This window comes from Abramis brama, assembly GCF_963993115.1.
Source record: "Abramis brama genome assembly, chromosome: 17".
Lineage (NCBI taxonomy): Eukaryota > Metazoa > Chordata > Actinopteri > Cypriniformes > Leuciscidae > Abramis > Abramis brama.
The window spans coordinates 7,188,510-7,210,391 of NC_139979.1; the positions used below are offsets into that span (position 1 = coordinate 7,188,510).

The 21,882-nt window shown below is 37.5% G+C and overlaps 1 protein-coding gene across 7 annotated transcripts in view; it reads left to right on the forward strand.

Moving 5' to 3' along the window:
* The window catches only part of oxr1a (oxidation resistance 1a), a gene marked incomplete at its 5' end in the record, with an annotated part of 155,054 nt that overhangs the window by 115,382 nt on the left and 17,790 nt on the right, over positions 1–21,882 (forward strand). For all 7 annotated transcript variants that reach the window (XM_084088229.1, XM_084088233.1, XM_084088230.1 and 4 more), the window contains 3 exons: positions 14,841–14,993; positions 15,754–15,938; positions 18,959–19,560. In XM_084088229.1, coding sequence (XP_083944355.1) covers positions 14,841–14,993; positions 15,754–15,938; positions 18,959–19,560 — 940 coding nt within the window. The remainder of the gene's footprint in view (positions 1–14,840; positions 14,994–15,753; positions 15,939–18,958; positions 19,561–21,882) is intronic.

Consider the following 21,882-nt stretch of genomic DNA (forward strand, 5'->3'; position numbering starts at 1 on the left):
ACTTCCTTGTATCCCAGTATAATATGCAGACAACTAGAAGAAAAATGTAAAGATTGTGATGCTATCAAAACACACTTCCTGAAGAAGAAAATTTGAATTTATTGTGTTTGCAATTCTGTTTGGTAATTACCTGGCAAACTGCATGCTTTTCAACGGTCGATCTAATATTAGTTACCAAAGGACAGAGGGATACATAAAATATTTATACAACGCAAATAGATTTACTTCTGTAAATTTGCTTTTGAATAGGTTTTGAGATCTCGCGGCTCAAGGCTGTGGTTTTTCACTGTCAGACGTGATATTTACGTACACACCCTCTGTAATCAAATACCTGCCATGAACTGTGTTGACTTGCCCTCATTCTTAGAAGCACTTCATCTAAATCCCTGAGAAATAAGGCATTCTGGTTTGATGAATAGAACTGGGTGATAGATCTTATCAATTGTATGACTATGATACAAATATAAGGGATGAACAAAACACTAAACATGCTTAAAGTATTTATGAGACAAAATTATTTGGCAAGAAAAGGCAAACTACAGCCACAGGTTTTATTTTACTATGCAAAAAACATTGCATAGAAAAACAAAGCTCACAGGAAAAAGCATACATTGACTACAACATAATCATTTATTAATATTTCGTTGGTTCTCTCTTGTTTTTGCATGTGTTCATATTTCTTTTTATGACAGCCTTGCCAAAATTAAATCAGCAAAATTTGGCATGTTTCATTGCATTTTCACAAACAAAATAATTGACTCCAAGGACAACTATACAATATGCTTACAAAATCTTTAACAAATTTTGATTAATATTTGAATAAGAGTAAAGATGTTAATTTTCCTATGCCGGGGACATCACTTTTAAGCCACTACTGTAAGTTGTAGTCAAAAGTTTACATACGGCTTGCAGAATCTGCAAAATGCGAATTATTTTAATAAAATAAGAGGGATCGTAAAAAATGCATGTTATTTGTTATTTAGTACTGTCCTGAATAAGATATTTTACATAAAAAGATGTTTACATATAGTCCACAAGACAAAAAAATAGCTGAATTTATAAAAATTACCAGGTTTAAAGGTTTACATACTCTTGATTCTTAAAGGCACATTATGCAGTTTCCGTTTTTCTCAAACAGCGACCCCTAGAGTCGTGCCGTATAGCAAGTCGTGATTCTCGCGAGATTTGTCAGGGCACCACCTCTCAAACTTGCATTGCTGGTTTTGCCAGCAATGCAATTTTACCCTGTTCTTCAATGCATTTACTCTGACTTTTATGGCTGTCATGATTCCTCGATTAAATTTGGATACTCAATTTAAAAAAAATCCTCAATTGCAATTTACTTCGTGTCGAGTAATCAGCAATATACCGGAAGTGGCGCATTCCACGGAAAAGAATCCATGAACCGTATTATTAGACCATTTTCTAAGGCTGCACGATATATCAAAACCATTTAAAAAACATAGTGCTATTGTCAACTTACAAAGAAATTAAGGGTCTATCATTTTCATGGTAGGTTTATTTTAACGGATAGAGACAGAATATCAACCAGAAATCCAGAAAAACACATTATATAAAGGTTGTAAATTGATTACCATTTAATCGAGTGAAATAAGTATTTGATCCCCTACCAACCAACAAGAATTCTGTGTCCCACAGATTGCTTATGTGTCCATGTGGAACACAGATTAGTCCTGTCACTTTAAGAAAGTTCTCCTAATGTCCTAATGTCAGTGGACACCTGTCCACAGAATCTGTATCTTCCATTCCAACTTCTCCACCACCATGGGCAATACCAAAGAGCTGTCAAACGTCAGGGAATGGGCTACAAGACCATCAGCAAGAAGCTTGGTGAGAAGGAGACTTTTGTTGGTGTGATTATTTGGAAATGGAAGAAATACAAAATGAAAGATTAATCGCCCTCGGTCTGCAGCTCCGTGCAAGATCTCGATTCATGGGGTAAGGATGATCATGAGAAAGGTGAGGGATCAGCCCAGAACTACACGGGAGGAGCTTGTTAATGATCTCAAGGCAGTTGGGACCACAGTCCAGGGTCCGAAATTAACTTTTTGGCTCACCTGCCACGGGGACTGGTAGATGAAAAAATCCACCAGCCAAGCATATTTTTTACCGGCCAAAATAATAAACAGCCTTTTTTGTCACATATACATTCATTTCAGTACATTTAATTGAGATAATAAGGTATTATGTTGAATACAAGCATAAAAAATTGTCCAGAGCAAAATTTGAAATGTATAATAAAAAAAATCTTTATATTGATCAAAATGAGAGAAATATATGAAATATTACTATCATTGGGGTGAAATAAAACATTTTTTGTCAGTTTTGTTAGCTGACTCATGTGGAAGGGAAGGCAGAACGTACTCGGTTACTTGCGTAACCTCGGTTCCCTGAGAAATAAGGGAACGAGAATTGCGTTGCTATGAAGGCTATGAGAAAACTCCTTTTCTCGAGAAAAGAACGGCCATTGTGTGTATAGCAGAAGCAGCCAGGCCAGCGGCGGAGTATACACGATCCGCGAGTGCTGAAGACGTTCTGCACGGCTTTACGCGGCCTTTGCTCTCCTTTGCTCTGTCTCCAACTGCCAGCAGTGGGAGGACAGAAATGGGCGGCGACCGCTTCTTCCAGTGGCGGGAGTTTCACATATCCTTTTTCCTCAGCGCCGCCGCCGTCAACAGATGAGAGCGTTAAGAGGCAGAAGAGAATATTTCATATTTTGGTATGAACATTCACCCGCCAGTGTGGCAGATAGCCTTTTGAGATTTACTCGCCAAATGGAAAATCTACCCGCATTTGGCGCTTGGTGGGTGTTAATTTCGGACCCTGCCACAGTCACTAAGCAAACCATTGGTAACACACTACACCGCAATGGATTGAAATCCTGCAGCACCCACAAGGTCCCCCTGCTCAAGAAGGCACATGTTCAAGCCCATCTGAAGTTTGCCAATAAACATCTAATGATTCAGAGAAGGCTTGGCAGAAAGTGACGTGGTCAGATGAGACCAAAATTGGGCTCTTTGGCATCAACTCGATTCATCGTGTTTGGTTGTAGAACAACACCCTTTTTATCTCCTTAAAGGGATAGTTCGCCCAAAAATGATATTTAAGCCATGATTTACTCACCCTCAAGCCGTTCGAGATGCATATTTCAATCTTTTTTCAGACGAACACATTTTCAGTTATTTTAGAAAATGTCTTAGATCTTTCAGTGGTTATAATGTGAAGCAATGGGGTCCAGCAGATTCAAGTCGCAAAATGTGCATGCATCCTTCACAAAAATAATCCATCCGGCTCCAGGGGGATAAACGAAGGCCTTCTGAGGGTAATCCGTGCAGTTTTGTCGTAAAAATATACATATTTAAAACTTTATAAACGAAAATAACTGGCTTCCGGTGGCGGTCGGCGCGCGTTCATGGAGATGGATGACGTCGTGACGTAGAGCGAACGTAGAGTTTTGTTTTGCTCTGCTCTCTGGCTGCGCTGTCACGCTCGTTCTACGTCACGACGCTTCCTGCGCTACGTCCTACGTCATATGCCAGCAACCATCTCCATGAACGCGCACCGACCGCCACCGGAAGCCAGTTATTTTCGTTTATAAAGTTTTAAATATGTATATTTTTACGACAAAACCGCACGAATTACCCTCAGAAGGCCTTCGTTTATCCCCCTGGAGCCGGATGGATTATTTTTGTGAAGGATGCATGCACATTTTGCGACTTGAATCAGCTGGACCCCATTGCTTCACATTATAACCACTGAAAGATCTAAGACATTTTCTAAAATAACTGAAAATGTGTTCGTCTGAAAAAAGATTGACATATGCATCTCGAACGGCTTGAGGGTGAGTAAATCATGGCTTAAATATCATTTTTGGGCGAACTATCCCTTTAAAAACAGCTCTGTCCACAGCGACCCATTTCGGTGCATGTCTCTTTAAATGATAATGAGCAACTGCTCACCCCACCCCTCTCTTCCGTGGGGCGTGTCGACACAAGACACGTAAAGTGCTGCCTTGGCAACCTGCCTTGGCTGACAGTATACAAATGGCTGAGGGCCGAAATATGCTAATTCGGAACAGTCCGTCAGCGGTCGTGGGCGGAGCATGAGCGATATGATGTCATATTGCTCAGAAAATCCAAACGGCTTGATTATTGAGAGTGTTGGATAAAAAATAAAGGAGTGAATGGATTTTTTTCATTACACTGCAAAGACACATTTATATGCAAACACCATATAAAAGTATTTTGCATCCGATGACCCCTTTAAGGATTTTGAGAGTATCTGTAAAGAGGAGTGGGATGTGTACAAACCTGGTGACCAACTACAAGAAACGTCTTACCTCTGTGCTTGCCAACAAAGGTTTCTCCACCAAGTACTAAGGCATGTTTTGCTTGGGGATCAAATACTTATTTGAATTACTGAAATGCAAATCAATTTATAACCTTTATATAATGTGTATTTTTTGGTTGATATTCTGTCTCTATCCGTTAAAATAAACCTACCGTGAAAATTATAGATCCTTCATTTCTTTGTAAGTGTGCAAACTTACAAAATAAGCAGGGGATCAAATAATTATTTTCCCCACTGTATTTATACATGTGCTTTAATTTTTATATGGAAAATATATGGAATATTTATCATCCAGCCCTAGTGGTATACTGTATGATTCCATCTCTGTGCTGTGAAGTCACTGTCAGAAGTGCCAACAGAAGTGTTGATGTTGAACTTCTATTTTGCAGTAAAAAGCTTTACCTTTAGCATCTTTAAAAGTGGCCACTGTATACCTCACTGCCTCCTGGTCTCCATAGTGACAGCCTGAGATGCTCCTTTCCCTTTCGTTTTTCACACATATCTATTTAGACCGTTCCTCTGGGAAAATAAAAGCTGTGATCTGTCTAGCAGTCTGAGACGGGTACTGCACTGGGAATGAAATGACCTGTTCCAAAATCCAGTGAGCTGCCTACCTAGACACATTGTAGGCGTGCTTCTGACCTTGTTTTATCAAGAATTTAAGACTCTTCTCCCTTCAGGGAGAAGGCGATCCCAGAATGCATTTCAAGAAGCTCTTTAACAAAATTCATTCAAGAAGGCAAGCAATATTTTGTTAATGGGAGCCTATGCTTACAATTTATTTAATTTTGAAAAGTATTGAAAAAATTATTTAGTACAAGTAAAATGGACCATACTGTATGTGTGTTTGCTGTTTATTTTTATGCTTGTTAGAGTATCACATTGTAGGCTTTGCGAGATGCTAATGTAATGAATCAAGGTTATGAATATAATGTTAGAATCACTGAAAATACTTAATGTAGGAATGCACTGAAATGTATCGTTATTTTATGTCTGATAATGGATAACTAACCTATCAATTCAATTATATACCAATATTATATACCATATTATTTCACCATAAAGAAATTAAATAAACATAAAAAGTAAAGGCATAACAACATTATTATACAGTATACAAAATATAGTAGGCTACAGTATAAAAAATATATATTTTGAGATTTTATTTACAGTACAAATAAATTTAATTCAGCGTTTGATTATGGCAAAGAAAATTTTGAGGTAAAAATTGTACATTTAATTTTGTAAAATTAAATATCCAATAATGACAGAAATATATCAAATACCAGCTGGTATTTGTACATTTAAAAAAATTCTAATATGAGCTTATAACCGATAGCTACGGAAGAGGATTAGGGCCAGGCAATAATAAAAAAAATAAAACCATCTCGAGATTAAAGTCATTATAATGCGAGATTAAACTCGTTAAATTTCGAGAAAAAAAGTCGAAATACAATCTTGAGAATAAACTCATTAAATATTGAGAATAAAGTCGTGTTTCGAGAAAAAACTCGTTAAATTTCGAGAAAAAAGTCGAAATACAATCTTGAGAATAAACTCATTACATTTCGAGAATAAAGTCGTTGTGTTTCGAGAAAAAAACTCGTTAAATTTCGAGAAAAAAACTCGAAATACAATATTGAGAATAAACTCATTAAATTTCGAGAATAAAGTCGTTGTGTTTCGAGAAAAAAACTCATTAAATTTCGAGAAAAAAGTCGAAGTAATTGTGAGAATAAACTCCATAGAGGACATGGCAGAGTTAGATCACTTAGTCAATCTATATTTTTGACTTTCTTTCAGTAACAAAGAATAGAACATGGTCTAGGTCGGCTAGGTGTTTTTAGAAGAAAGAATCAGTCCAATTTGCGCGATGTACTCGCTTTTGTCCAACATGAAATTCATCGAGGTTTCGTGGTTTCCCAGGATACCATAAGACGCATTATTAAACTGTTGATCCTCAAGGTGTGGAATTTTAATGAACGGAGACGCTTGAGAAGACGCCAGTACACTTGCGCTGGCCCAAATACACTCTGGCATATGGACAGCTATGATAAATTAAAACCGTACAGCATTGCCATTAATGGCTGTATAGATGGTTACAGTCGTTACATTCTGTGGATGGAGGCGTACACAACCAACAACGATTAATAATGCGTCTTATGGTAGCTGGGAAACCACGAAACCTCGATGAGGTTGATATCAGTAGGCTATCCAATGAACACTGATCGAATGCGTTATTCTTTACATTTCATTTCGACTTTTTTTCTCGAAACACAATGACTTTATTCTCGAAATTGAATGAGTTTATTCTCAAGATTGTATTTCGAGTTTTTTTCTCGAAATTTAACGAGTTTTTTCTCGCAACACAACGACTTTATTCTCGATATTTAATGAGTTTATTCTCGAGATTGTATTTCAACTTTTTTTCTCGAAATTTAACGAGTTTTTTCTCGAAACACAACGACTTTATTCTCGATATTTAATGAGTTTATTCTCAAGATTGTATTTCGACTTTTTTCTCGAAATTTAACGAGTTTTTTCTCGCAACACAACGACTTTATTCTCGATATTTAATGAGTTTATTCTCAAGATTGTATTTCGACTTTTTTTCTCGAAATTTAACGAGTTTAATCTCGCATTATAATGACTTTAATCTCGAGATGGTTTTATTTTTTTATTATTGCCTGGCCCTTATCCTCTTCCGTAGATAGCAGGGTAGGCGATTTGTTCCAGAAACATTTTTTGTTATGCTAATAAGCTATTACTAGCTGCTCCGAAAATTGCCTACCCTACCTTTAATATTTGTTCTTGTGTTGCTTACAAGCCTCAGTACTCAAGGGGGGCAAAAGATTTACCTTCAAATGTCAAATGGATTTGTTATTAATAATTAATCAGGTAGCTAACTATAAACATATTGACTTCAGCTAACCTGCTCAGAGCGATTGTCTTCAAACTGGTGCTTAGCCCTGACAGTAGGTGACCTGAAAGAGAAAACTGACTGTAGAAGAAGTTTGCTAGAGCGCCCCTTGTGGCAATGCTGAAAATTGCAACACCTACTTGCATGGGCAGCAGTGCTCATTGTCCCCCTCAGCCAAAGAGCCTTTTCCTTGCACACTACAGAGTCCTCCAGAGACACAGCAGGGTCAGCCAGGTGCGGTTTGATTCAGTAGTGTAAAGAAAGCACTTCAGTAAAGCAAACAGCTCTTTTCCCAGGCAGTAGCAATCTTTTCATTACAAAGCCATTATTGCAATTCTACAGACTGAACTTGTATTTAATTAATAAAGCGGATTCCCTGGCATGTTTTTGTGTAATTAAAAGCAATAGTGAATGCTGACCACAGGGTGCAGTTTATTTGCTTGGGGAAGTAGATGGATTATCTCACCTCTACTGCTGCTGTAATGTATCCTTAATCAATAGTTATATTACCTAGTAAATAAATACCAGGTACTACCATGGTAGTTTGATAAATATGTGAATACTAAATATATTTCTATTTTAATAATTTTAATTAATATATGTAAATACTGTGGTCACATTTGTTTGTTTATTTATTTATTTATATTAATTACCTAGTTCTGGCATGAAACTCTATATGGCGCAAGCTGATAGGTCCTTAACTCATTTGGTAGCAATCACATCATTATCCACATGGCGCAGCTGATTGGTTGCTGTTCCACCAGCGGCCAATGAGCTGCGGCTCAACATTCAAATACTGGTAGTGTTGCTGTTAGCAGTCTGCAGCACGCTTCCAGAAACCCTCCACCTTCCCCAGCTCCACCTGTATAGATCTGCTATGGGGGGTTAATTCATGGATGTTACATGTGCAGTAGCAGCGTGTCTTTGAATGTATTGGCACTTGCTCTGAAGCAACAGCAGCGGCGTAGCAGATCTATTCCGCCAAGACCCTATACATCAACATTGCCATATTCATTACCATGCCAATCTCTATTACCATGCCAATCTCTCAGAGAGTTGTCATGACAGAATTACTTTCATTTAAAAAAAAATAATCATTTATTCTAATTTAAATTAAGCAACATTGTTGTTTTATTACAAATTACAAATTATAATTATTAATGCACTGCACTATGGAGCGTATCACCCAACACTACTGTGTACCTATAATCAAAAGTCTGACTAAACAAGCAGCGCTGTCTATTAAATCTGGTGACTTTGAATTGAGGCTTCTGAGGAGTTTTTGTCTCGTATCATCCTTATCTCACCCTCCCTTCCTGCTGTATGCTAAATTTAGTCTGTGTCACAAGAAAACGTGTGTGTGTGTGTGTGTGTGTGTGTGTGTGTGTGTGTGTGTGTGTGTGTGTGTGTGAGATGGCCAGTGTTAATTACAAGTGTCTGCTGGTGTTGGCTGACACTTGGTAAGGTGACTTTGTCTCAGTGTTACTGGTCTGATTTTATGCCCAGAAACTCTTGTGATGCTTTGCTTCAGTCAATAACAGCATGAAACTCTACAGATCAACAGGGGTTACAAGGTTATGTTAAGTTAGCACTGCACGTTATCTTGGAGTTACAGGAAAACTTTATCATTAGAAACTCTTATTTGACCTTTGTGACATGTATACAATTCAAAACTCTGGAATCAGTGTATATATATATATATATATATATATATATATATATATATATATATATATATATATATATATATAAATAAATATAATTTTAATTCATATTTGTATTCAGTGAGACTCATTAAATTCCACAAAAACATAAAGGGGTGGTATAATGCCCCTTTTTACAAGATGTAAAATAAGTCTCTGAAGTCCCCAGAGTGTGTATGTGAAGTTTTAGCTGAAATACCCCACAGATCATTTTTTATAGCATGTTAAAATTGTCCCTTTTTGAGGGTGAGCAAAAACACGTTGTTTTGTGTGTGTCCCTTTAAATGATAATGGGCTGCTGCTCCCGGCACAGTGTGTGTGTGTGTGTGCATGTGTGTGTGTTAGCAGCTCCGATTACCTCACGCAGACACACACTAAAATGTCAGAAACTGTTCTGCCTTTGATATTTAAACTGGAGTCGGACAATGATGGAGAGACTCAAGAAGAAGTGACTCGATGTAGAATGCAGCAGGACGTTTGTGAATGGTTAGTTGATGAATTTATGTTGCTGATGTGGAGTTAACTATCTTTAAGTCATTGACAAGCCTATTCTTTCATGATAATCTACAAATCGCTAGTGTGGGAACTGAACTGTTGTAAGATGCCTACAGAGTGACATGCTATTGCATTTGTGTTATGTACTGTATTGCAATAAATGTGAAAAGACGGATGTGCTCTACTACAACAAATCTTCATCTTCTCAACACTGCTTGCTGTTTCCGGGGGTGGGGTTTATGTAAACTTTTAGGGTTTGTGATGTCACTAACCCGTGAAGAAGCTCATTGTAAATCTTACCGACCCCAAACTTTTGAATGGTAGTGTACCTCTACATTTTACTGTATGCTTTTTCACTATATCCAGTGTTACTTGCACTTTCTTTGTTCAGATAAAATTAAGGTAGTGATGAAGTATTTGGCTTTCAATAACAACAAAGCCACATATGGATCCATTTTGGGATCTTTAGCGTTGCCATAGAAACGAATAGTTTCTGAATCTAAGGATGTGAATGGCTCCAAGTAGAATGGAGATACCTATTTCAGTGATATCTGTCAGGTGCTTTTGACTTTTACCCTGCAGAACCTGTTTCTGGTCACCAGATGGAGCTGCAGGTTGTTGTCCTAATATTTCATGTCAAACATCTGCATATGAACAAATCCACAGATGACAATTAATTCAAAGTGCTGTTGTTGATCTCAGTTAATATTAGAGTCAGCTGACAGCATCCTTCTGTTATGTGTTATGCATTCTCGGTATTCGCCTTAATATGACGACAACAGAGCTGTGGAGATTTTGAGTGTTCATCTACTGCTTCAGACTAATAGCGCTTGAGTCATTAACATGAGCTGGTGAAATGTTGCGTGTGAAGTTTAACATTACTCTAAGTGTGTGTGTGAAGTTGAGATCAGTCATGGATGTCAACCACCCACATGCGGAGCCCTGCAAACAGGGTTAGTGCCCTTTTTCCAGGATTAGGTTCTAAATTAAGCCACTGGTCTCCCTCAGGCTGGATTCACTGAGGCCGTGTGAAACCAGCCCAGCGTAGGTAACCTCCAGATGGCCTGGAGGACATGAAGACATAGACTTTTTTCCTCCTCCATGTCGGATAGTAAAGTCGCCCAGCCAGAGGACACTGTTGGTCTCTCTCCCACGGTGACTTTGATGTGCTTTGGTAATAGTCATGAGATGTTCTTCAAGAAGCGCTGAATGCATGTTCCTCAACCCATAGACTAGATTTTATCTTTGCAGAAAGTCACTGTGCGCGTCAACCCGTCTGTGTTGGCCTGTATGCTGTCAGTCCTTGTGCCAGAGTAATTGAGTTGCATTGTTTGCTGTGATCTGGTGCAGTAGTGTTGTTTATGAATTGACCAATCAGTTAGGACTGAATGACATTATTGGCCGGTACTAGTACAAATAAGTGCAATAAATGTCTTCCATTTTAATAAGGGACAAAGTGAGAAACGTTTTTGGTTGCCCTGCAATTGATCTCGATCTCCGAATCATTTTAAAGTCAGTTTGGTTTAATCTGATTTCACACTGAATTGTGTGAGCCACTTTCTTCACTTGTTTTATTTATATAAATTAAATGACTTGTCAAAAAAAAAATTTAAATAATGTTTTTGTAAAAGAGTCTAGTCATTTTTTAATTTCTATATCATTTTTAATGTATCAGTTTTTTATTTTATTTTAATATAACCATTTTTGTTTGTATAGTATAAAAATAAAAATAGATGTGTGTATCTTTTTGTAATAAAAAAAAAGTCTTTTTTTATTTATATAACATTTTTATTTGTAAACAGGACTTGTCATTTTGTTGGGGGGACATACTTTTTTCTTTTTCTTTTTTTCTTTTTTTTCGTGAAAATTACGTTGCACTACACATATTCCTCCAAAGCAACTTGACAGAACGTTTTGCTAAAAGTGAATTTCGTCAACTTACGGAGTACACTAGAATATATATAACCTCATCGCTAAAACACGTGGACTATTAGCTGTTCAGATAACGGATCGATTTGCAGATCCCTTGCACAGATACAGTGATCTCTTTATCCATCCCTAAATCCTGAGTAAAGCTCTACAGCATGCAGGAAAGCGTTGTTTGTTCTTTTAAACTTTTACTAAGTTCCTAATCAACATCTTCCCGGGAACACTAGATGTTCTTTTGTATTCCGGTGGTTAATAACGGCTTTGATAATAAACCTATCTATAAACAGCAAGCTGGCGTCAGAGCTCTGGAAATACACAAAGCTATTTGTGTTTCGGTGCACGTTACACCAGTGGATCCTTCCTTCCGGCGCTGAGCGAGACAAACGCCTTCTTCCTGGGCTGCCAGAGGAGGAGAGACTGTGTTTGGAAAAAGCGGAGAGTGTTAACTGTGAACAGGGTTTCATGAAGACATGTTTTGACTCTCTGGTTGCTTATTGTGGGATCTGATGGGTGGGCCGGTCTGTCACGGCACGCGGGATGTGCGATGCTGAGGCCAGAGGGCGGGAAAAGCGGCCGCAGTGCTTGTCAGGGAAGATTTTGTGAGACGAGAGGTTTTGATTATAAATATTAATTGCAAATGTGTTGAGTGTGTGAATAAAATGTTGTCTTTATTATTCATAGAGTTCTGACGCAGACATTGTGCTTGATTATAAGCAGTGACGGCAGCAGACGGATGAATTTAAGCCCATTTCCATTCAAAAGTTTGGGGTCGGTACAATAAAACAGCAGTATTGTGAAATATTACAATTTAAAATTAATTTTCAGCATCATTACTCCAGTCTTCTTCAATCACATGAGCCTTCAGAAATCATTCTAATATGCTGAGTTGGTGCTCAAGAAACATTTTTTATTATTATCAATGTAATAAAGGTAAGCCATTAGCCTTGTGGGCAGCACACTGAGTTGCGCTTCGGGAATCCCGGCTTGTGGACCTTTCCTGATCCCATCTCCCTCTCTCTCTCCAACTTTGCTTCCTGTCAAGTAACTGTCCTCTCGTAATAAAGGCAAAAAAAACCTGCAAAAATAAATCATAAAAAAAATAAATAATAATAATTGTATGTAAAAAACAGTTGTGTTGTTTTTTAGGATTCCTTGATGTATAGAATTTTCAAATTATGTTTATTTGAATTAGAAATCTTTTGTAATATTATAATGAATTATGTACATTACTCTTCAATCTTTTGAATGGTAGTCTATATAAAATCTACATATTAAATAAACATCAAATTACTATACCATCTTATAGTTAATGTCTTCACTGTCAGTTTTGATCAATTTAATGCAACCTTGCTGAATAAAAGTATTTCTTTAAAAACTCTTACTGACCCCAAACTTTTGAATGGTGTGTATATATATATATATATATATATGTGTAAAATAAACACTGTCATTATTTACTCACCCTCATGTCATTCCAAATTTGTTATGGCTTTCTTTCTTCTGCTGAACACGAAATAAGATATTTTGAAGAATGTTTCTGCAAAGTCTTTTTCTCCACACAGTGAAAATCAATGAGGTCCAAAAATACCACTGTACCCCCACTGACTTTCATTGATGGCAGAATCTTAATTTTTGGGTGAACTATCCCTTTAATACTTGTTAAAGTATGGAGTCTTTGAAAAATGTTGCTAATTATAGTGTTAAAATATCGGTATTCTACTCAAGTATCCTTATCGTGTATCTGTAATTACTATAATTGAGATACACATCAATGATGAGCGTCTAATTGTGTCTGTAATTTTAGTAGTGAGATTTTCACAGAAGATTTATGTGCTGTGACAGAATCTCTATTGTAAACACATTCACTGCCTTATAGAGAGTGAGAGCAGGAGAGATGAAGAGTCAGTGTGGTCTCTGCTGTAGTCACTACCCCAACATTGCTCCAGTTGGCTCAGAGGTGTGTGTGTGTGTGTGTGTGTGTGTAGAGGTGAGAGTGGAAGTGTGTGTCGGAGGAAAGCAGACAGCTGTGGGCAGAAGGTTGTGTTTGCAGGAGACCCAGCGCCCACTCTCTGCTCCTGCTGTCGGCTCTGACTATTCACACACACACACACACACACACAGTCACACCACTACCCAGAGTCCTGTGCTGCTTCCTGTTTTAGGTTGAGTCCAAGATGAGACCAATAAGAGCCCAGAATGAGACCAGTTTGAGATCAGTATGATTTAATGCAGTTCTTAATTCATTCTCTCTTACAGCACCATACACTAGCATTCAAAAGTTTGGTCTTGGTAAGATGTTTTTGAAGTCTCTTAAACGCTCACCCAGACTGCATTTATTTTATCAAAAATATATATATAGTAACAGTTCAATTGTAAAATATTATTACAATTTAAAACAACCATTTTCTCTTTGACTATATTGTAATTTATTCCTGTGATGCAAAGATGATTTTTCAGCATCATTACTGTCTTCAGTGTCACATGATCCTTCAGAAATTCTAATATGCTGATTTGATGTTCAAGAAACAATTATTATTATCAATATTGAAAATAGTTGTGCTGCTTAATATTTTTGTGGAAACAGTGATACTTTTTTTCATGATTCTTTGATGAATAAAAAATATAAAAAAGGTTGTTGACAAAGTAAGAGTACAGACATAGGGTTAAATAGAGCCATAAACTGTGGCTCAGATCATTTGGTCTAAGAAGAATTTAATGAGAAATATTCAAGTTCAAATTGAGATCTCTGACTTTTGGTTGAAGACTTTAGGATATCTGCAAATATCTGCATATTTTGCAATAACCAGCACTATTGTCAAAAAAAAATGTTTCTGGAGATCCTATATAAAGTTATTTTGATTTTACTGCAGTAACAATAGCTGTTGTGATTGATATTTTAGTATATACATCTCTCAGAGTGTTTGGCATGGAAATGGATATGACCATGTTGATATGTTTGGTCTTCGCGGGATAGATGCTGCTGCTGCAGAGCAAGTACAGACTTTCTATTGCCAATACATACACGACACGCTGCTGAGAGCAAATAAGACATGCTGCTTATCTGTACAATATAGCATACATGAAATACCCGTAGCAGATCTATACAGGTGGAGCTGGGGAAGGGGAAGGGTTTCTGAAAGTGCGCTGCAACTGTTACAGCAAATGCTGACCAGTATTTGAAGGTTGAGCAGCGAGCTCATTGGCTACTGATACAGCAGGAACCAATCAGCTGTGCCGTATAGAGCATGATGTGATTGCAAGCAGACTGAGTTAAGGACCTATCAGCCTGTGCCATCTAGAGTTTCATGAGTCATGACAGACATTTGTAACTATTTCCAGTCATTTTTTTTGTTATGTGAGTGAGTGACTGCTGTTTCTTTATTTCTCGCTGTAGCCTAATCTGTCTCGTCTCTGTCTCCCAGGACTCCAGTTGTCCACCTCGCTCCGATGCTCCTGCCCCTCCAGCCTTCTCTGCACTGCGGTCCTCCCGTGTGGTTTCCTCCACCTCGGAGGAAGAAGAGGCGCTGACAGAGAAGTTCCTCAAAATCAACTGCAAGTACATCACGGATGGCAAGGTAAGTCAGCGTTCGACTTTTCTAATTGGTAACGTTTCCAAAGTTGTACAAAGTTAACTTATGGAGGAGTCCTCAGGTTATTCATTAATAAGACCGCTGCTTTTCTTCTGTCCTCTGGGAAACAAAAGACTGCAAAACTGCAAGGAGCTCCAAGTTTTGCTTATAGAGTAGGAGTTGAGCTGCTGTCTCCAGCACTGATCTGTTCTCCTTAGCGAATCTCTATGCCAGACGAGTGTAATGATTTTAGTGCCGAGATGATTTTCTCTCACACTGTCAAAAATGTCCTACCCTCACATTCACCCCAGCACTTATAGACAGAACTCACTGAACAGTTGTGCTGCAGTGTGATCAGTGTGGTTCACAAACAAGCAACTCTTATGATCCAATTCTTTTAATGAATCATTCAAAAAGAGCAATTCAGGCCCGCATTTCCCAAAAGCATCGTAACCCTAAATTGATCGTAAACCAGCTGCACCAAAGGACTCTATGATCTACTCAGGCTTATGCATTTGGCAAACACAGCCCAGATCTGTTTGATGGATCCGTTACTGAATGAACTCACTCTGACTTATTAAAACCGTTAGTGATGAAGATATTTTTAATTGTTATATAATAATTTATATAATAATATTGTGTATTTAATCAAATGTGTGTATATGTGTATAACTAATAAAATGTAAATGTTTTATAAAAAAAATATATATTTTTTTGGATATATATGTATATAATGTGTGTTGATGTGTAACTGCCTCTGTCACAGGGAGCTGTTAGTGGGGTGTTGCTGGTGACGCCCAACAACATCATGTTTGACCCTCACCGGACGGACCCTCTGGTTCTGGAGAGAGGCTGTGAGGAGTACGGGATCATGTGTCCACTTGACGAGGTTCAGTCTGCAGCCGTCTACAGAGAGATCACCGACAGCAAGATCCGTGACTCCGTACCCCCGTAAGACCTCTCACTTCATACTGTCACAGCACGGCACACACCTCAGCAGATTAAAGGTCATTTACAATGTTTCCTGGGGTGCCCTTATAATGTTAGTATGATTTTTACATAAAAAAAATTCATAATTTAGAAATAAAAGGCATTTTTCCTACCCTGATTTTAGCCTCTGATTTGAACGCTCTGTTTGAAGAGGCGTGTCTGTTGTGAAACTTCAGTGCAAACGCCCGCTGCTGTGATTGGCTGACATGTTTGCATATGAAATAGCTAGCATTACATGTGGAAATCTCTCAAATACTTTTACTACGTTTTTACTGTTACAGCTATCGAGATTAACGAATCGTGAGAAGTTTTTTAAGTATTTAGATCTATTCCATCACATGAAAGTTTGCAGTGATGAGCATTGAGCAGATGACAGACAGTCTGTTGATCACGTGAATGAAGACATCTTATCATTTCAACGCAATTTCTGCACTCTCATGAATGCTTTCACCAAATAACAATGCAAACACGATGTAAATACAGTAAGAGCTTCGTTGTGCAGTGTAACAGCGTCATTGATTTCATAACGAGTTTTGGCAAGTGCCCAGATAAACTCGCGCTGTGTGATTGACAGCTTGGGCGATTGTTCTTTGATCGCTTTCTGTATATATTTTATTTATAGTTTAAATAAGATTATTTTTATTTTTAAGTTGATGATCTAATCACTGGCTTGATTTACTGATGCATAAACAGTATTATTGAACGATTTTGAGAGAAAGATTATCTTTCTGAATTTGATTACACATCAGAAATCACTGATTACAGATCAGGCATTGGAATAAACATGGTTACTTACATGTTTGTGGAGTTGCTGGCAGATCCATATCGTAAAAGTCTGTTTGCAAAGCCTACTCCGAAACTACGACTGAATTACCAAATAATCCACAGTTATAGGACATTCACATTGTTGAAAAAAAAAAAAAACCTTTCCTAGCATTAGGATCCTTTGGAAGGTAATGGTATTGATCCTGTGTCGATCTTTTCTCGTTCTCATGTAACTATTCACTAACGCGCCAGTGGGCGGCGCTAAAGACACGGTGATGTAGACGTAAGCATTGATATTCTTCTGCAAAGGCGGTATTTCGCTGCCCTGTGACGTCACACAAGTCTCCACTTTTGAGATCCTGTCGTTTTCTGGCCTTGGTTTCAATAAAAGCAGTTTTTGGAATAACAAGGAAGTTTTGAGTTTTGAAACTTACTGGGTATTTTTATAGTATAACGAACTTTTCAAAGAAAAATTTGAATTCTCAGTTCATGACCCCTTTAAACCAGTTATTTGTTTGTCAATAGACCTTATTCACATCATTGCCATCTTTGATTTTTAGCAGGAATGAAAGCGAGGCTGTGAGGGATAGACATGCATCTCTTCAGTGGGTTGTACTGTTATTTAATGTGTTTTTGGATTGCATTGCAAAAATAGCTTTTTCAAGAAATGTCAGTAGACAAAGAACTCCAGAGAACATGAGTTGTGGAAAATTAGTGATCTAGGAGCTTTATGCAGCTTTTTATAGCGAATGCCATTAAAAACATGGTAAGTCTATCCCTCAAAGCCTCGCTTTCATATCTGTCATGGCGCTGCTCTGAATAAGGTCTATTACTTGCCTACGGTCGTTTTCAGACCTGTAGATTGTTTGTTTTGTTTCGAAACAGGGACTTAATTTGTTACAATGTTGCATTTTATTCTTGGTTCGGTTTGCATTCGCAAGGTAACATTTCAAAGCGTACTAAATTGTGTTTATTTAAGTCACATGCGAGTACAACTGTCCTCTTATTGGTCAGAGTTTCCTCTGCATCATCAATCAAGATGATAAACAAGTTCGCTCCACAAGCTTATTGTGACTTTTTATGAACGCAAACTAAGTTCTTGTCCTTGCTCTTCTATAAGTAGCACAAAGGCCAAAAAATAACATTATAAAAATGACTTGAGCCACCAGACTAATGGTTTTGATGAAGAAAGATTATGAAAAGAGAAAATTGCAGCGGCATTACTCGTTATTAATTGGATTCATCTTCAGATGTCTTATCTAGATTAAAGATCTCTCATGTGACAAATCAGTATTTTGTCTGTAGTGAGCACGAGGAACCACGCTGCTGTACGATTATTTTAGATATCCAGCGTTCAGCTTTATTATACAGGAAATGGATTTTTACTCTAAGGTTAATGAAGCGTGAATTCAGCCGCCTACATCTGAATTATTCACCCATTTTGATTTGTAATAAGAAGTTAATGATTTTAGCTGCGTTTCCACCCCCAGATATTTATATCCTCTGTTGGTTTATGAATGATGATGTGTTTTATTCAGCTCAGAGCGGTGTTCGTTGGTTCATCAGTCAGACGAGGTTCACTGCAGGGTTTCAGTAGTGGATCTGAAGCCCAGGCGCCTTTGATCGTGCAGATGTACAGACAGAGAGACCTACTTTTCGTTTGCGCACTTTTATGCTGGCTTGCACGTGTATTAATTGCTCCAAATGGTTTTGATTTTGTAGTACCATCCACCTCCCATGTACTTTTTACTAAAGCACCATCCAGACAGACACACGTCATTGTGCACTTGTCTTTCAGATGTTTCAGGCTGTTGCTTTACTGCAGTACAGAAGCCGCATCTAAAATGACATATCACGATAAGACGTCTGTGCATTTTAAACTTAAGATAAGAAGCGTCAGAGTGGTAGGAAACAGTGAATAAGAGAATCAAAAGTTTCTCATGCACAGCCCGCTAACGGTTACCGTAGTCACATATTATACTGTAGTACAAAACCAACTGAAGATCATAATTCCACTCGTGTTGTTCAGAAGTAGAGTTTTGTTGTTATCAAGTTTTTAGTTTTTATAGTATAATTTTTTTTATTAAAATTCTTGAAGATTCTAAAAAATAATAATAATAAAATTGAGAAAAACATTCATTTCTACCACTACTGTTTTATTAGAATACTAGTTTTAGAAGGTGTTTTGTTCAACATTGTTTCTGTTTGTACCACAGGGATCTTGAAGCCATGTTCTCTGGAAGTTGTCATCAAACGGATCAGCGTCTGCGGGAGGGTTACGACAGCGCCAGCACTGCCCCCCGCAGCACCGAGGGCTCCTTCTCAGAGGACGTCTTCACCGAGTCAGAGCTCTCACCCATCCGAGAGGAGCGGCAGTCCACGGAGGAGCTCCAGCAGGAGGAAAAGTCATCAGGAGCCTCGTCTCAATCCGTGCAGACCCTCCTCCGGGAACCTTCAACAGCCGACGGCAGTCATACAGAGGAGGGAGAACCAGCCAGCGACACTGCCCAGCCCATCACCTCAATGAGCACACCCACCAGCAAGGACCACCAGCAACCACCCCACTGCCAGACCTCCTCAGGTTCTCAGAGCTCGGCCCCTGGAGCAGACGAGGCCACGGGACAGGAAAGCAGCCCCGATGGGGCTAAACTGACCAGAGATGGTACTCGAGATTCAGAGACGGACGTGGAGGAGCTGAGGAAGATGTGGAAGAGTCACACTATGCAACAAGCCAAGGAACAGCGAGAGAACGTCCAGCAGGCCCAGAAAGAGAATGTGCAGCAACCTATGGGCAGCCAGACACTGAGCTCTGCTGAGGGTACGAGAACATGTCCTCCAATCTCTGTCTTTCTGCCATTTGTGATTCTGAACAATCTGTGATTAGAATTTGTTTTTATGTTTGTTTGTTTTTTGTACTTAATTAATTAATCATTAATTTAATAATATGTTATTAAAAATATATATTAATAAAAAAATATATATATAGTAATTTTATATAGAATGTCTTAAATATATCAATTTTGTTTAATGCATTTTTAGTTGTTTTTTTTAAATAAATGAAATTAATTAAAATATATAAATATATTATAATTTTAATTATATATTTGTTAAATATTTTATGATATTTAAGGTATCTTGGCATTTTCTTTATTTTAATATATTTTATATATATATAATTTCCTAAAATTTTCTAAACAACATAAAGTTCTTTCTCTTGAGCCAGTGTGCACATTTAGTGTCATTGTAAACCGCATTGACATTATAGTACAGCGTTCTTACATTTTAATATCAAAGTCAGCTTCTGTCTTGGTGTCTGGGATGGGGCATGCTGGGAAGTGCTGATAACCTTGTGTTGTGTGGCTTTGTTGATGGCAAGACGAGAGAGTGCTGGGAAATGAAAAGTGGCTCACCTGTTATCACCTGAGGGAGCGCAGGGACAATTTACAGCAGCTTTTACACGCTGCTTTGATCTCTTGACACGACTGAGCCAGCAGCCCTCTGTCTGACGGCGAGATAAGCTAAAGCCCATCAAAACTGACAACTGCACATGCACACTAACATTACATGAATGAATGAATGAGGCATTTACATAGCGCTTTCATATGTACTACTGTACACACAAAGCGCTTTACAATCATGTCAAGGGATCTCTCCTCAATCCACCATGCATCAGAAACAACAGGCAGTTCTTTCCTTAAAAAAAGATAGCTGAAAATTTTAATGTATTATCTACAAATAATGTGTTTAATCACAAGTTATTGAATGTGTTGGCAGAACTATTTTTTTCTACTTTTTTGTTTATTTATTGCCTAAGGTGTTGATTTTGTATTAATACTCTGCAAAAAGCATGTCTTGTCTTTTCAGTAAATATATCTAAACAAAATACACTACCATTCAAAAGTTTGGGGTCGGTATGATTTTTTAATGCATTAGTCTCTTAGGCTCACCAAAGCTGCATTTATTTGATCAAAAATACAGAAAATCTGTAATATTTTGAAATATTATTACAATTTAAAATAATCTTTTTGAATATATTTTAAAATGTAATTTATTCCTGTAATGCAAAGCTGAATTTTCTTCAGTCTTCAGTGTCACATGATCCTTCAGAAATCATTTTATTATGCTGATTTGATGCTCAAGGTACCATTTCTTATTATTATCAATTTTGAAAACAGTTGTGCTGCTTAATATTTTTGTGGAAACTGTGATACTTATTTCACTTTTCTTTAATTAATAGAAAGTTCAAAAGTACTGCGTTTTTTAAATAAATTTATTTAAAAAAAAAAATCTTACTGACTTTTGAAAGGTAGTGTAGAATAAATTGTAAACTAAAGCTTAAAACAAGATGCGTTCACAGCAAAAGCGAAATAATTTTTTTCGAAATAATTTGATTTTATGCTTAAAATTTAAATAATAATAAATCAACAATGCAGTAAGAAAAATAAACTTAATTCAAAGGGAAAAGGAAAACTTTTCCCTCTAAACTAAATATACAAGACATTTTGTTTAATGTAAACTATATCTTGTTTTAAAAGGTTTAGATGTTTGTTTTTAATAGGAAAACAAAAAAAATTGCATTGTGTTGTACTGAACTTATTATAACCCTATACCAAGGTTCTGAATGGTTATCATATTCATATTCAGTGGTATTTAGAGGGTAGAGTGGTACAGGTGCAAATAATACAATGGTATGATATACACTTGAGATGCCAGAGCGCTATTATTCAGGGCTGAGCAGTATGTCCACTAGGCTCCATAATCTTATAATGGAAAGCAGATAATGAAATGTTCATTTTTAGACTCCCACTTGTATATTTTTATCATTATTCCTCCATGCTTTTCAGCTCTAGACATGCTAAGCTCTTTGTATACCCCAAGATGCTTTCCATCCCAGCGTATGACTCATCTACTGATAGTTATTCTACTCTAACGGCTGATCCGGCTTTTAGAATGAGCTCAGGAGTGAGTTAAAGGTGTGATATCATGAGAAATCAAAGCAGTTTCCTAGATCTTGTGGGATAAAAAAAGTTGAAAACATATGGCTTGTTTCTGAACATCTGCAGCTTACTGACATCAGATGAACATGTGACTATCTACATGTCAACAACGCGTATTTGCTGTTAAGAAATTCCAGTCACGA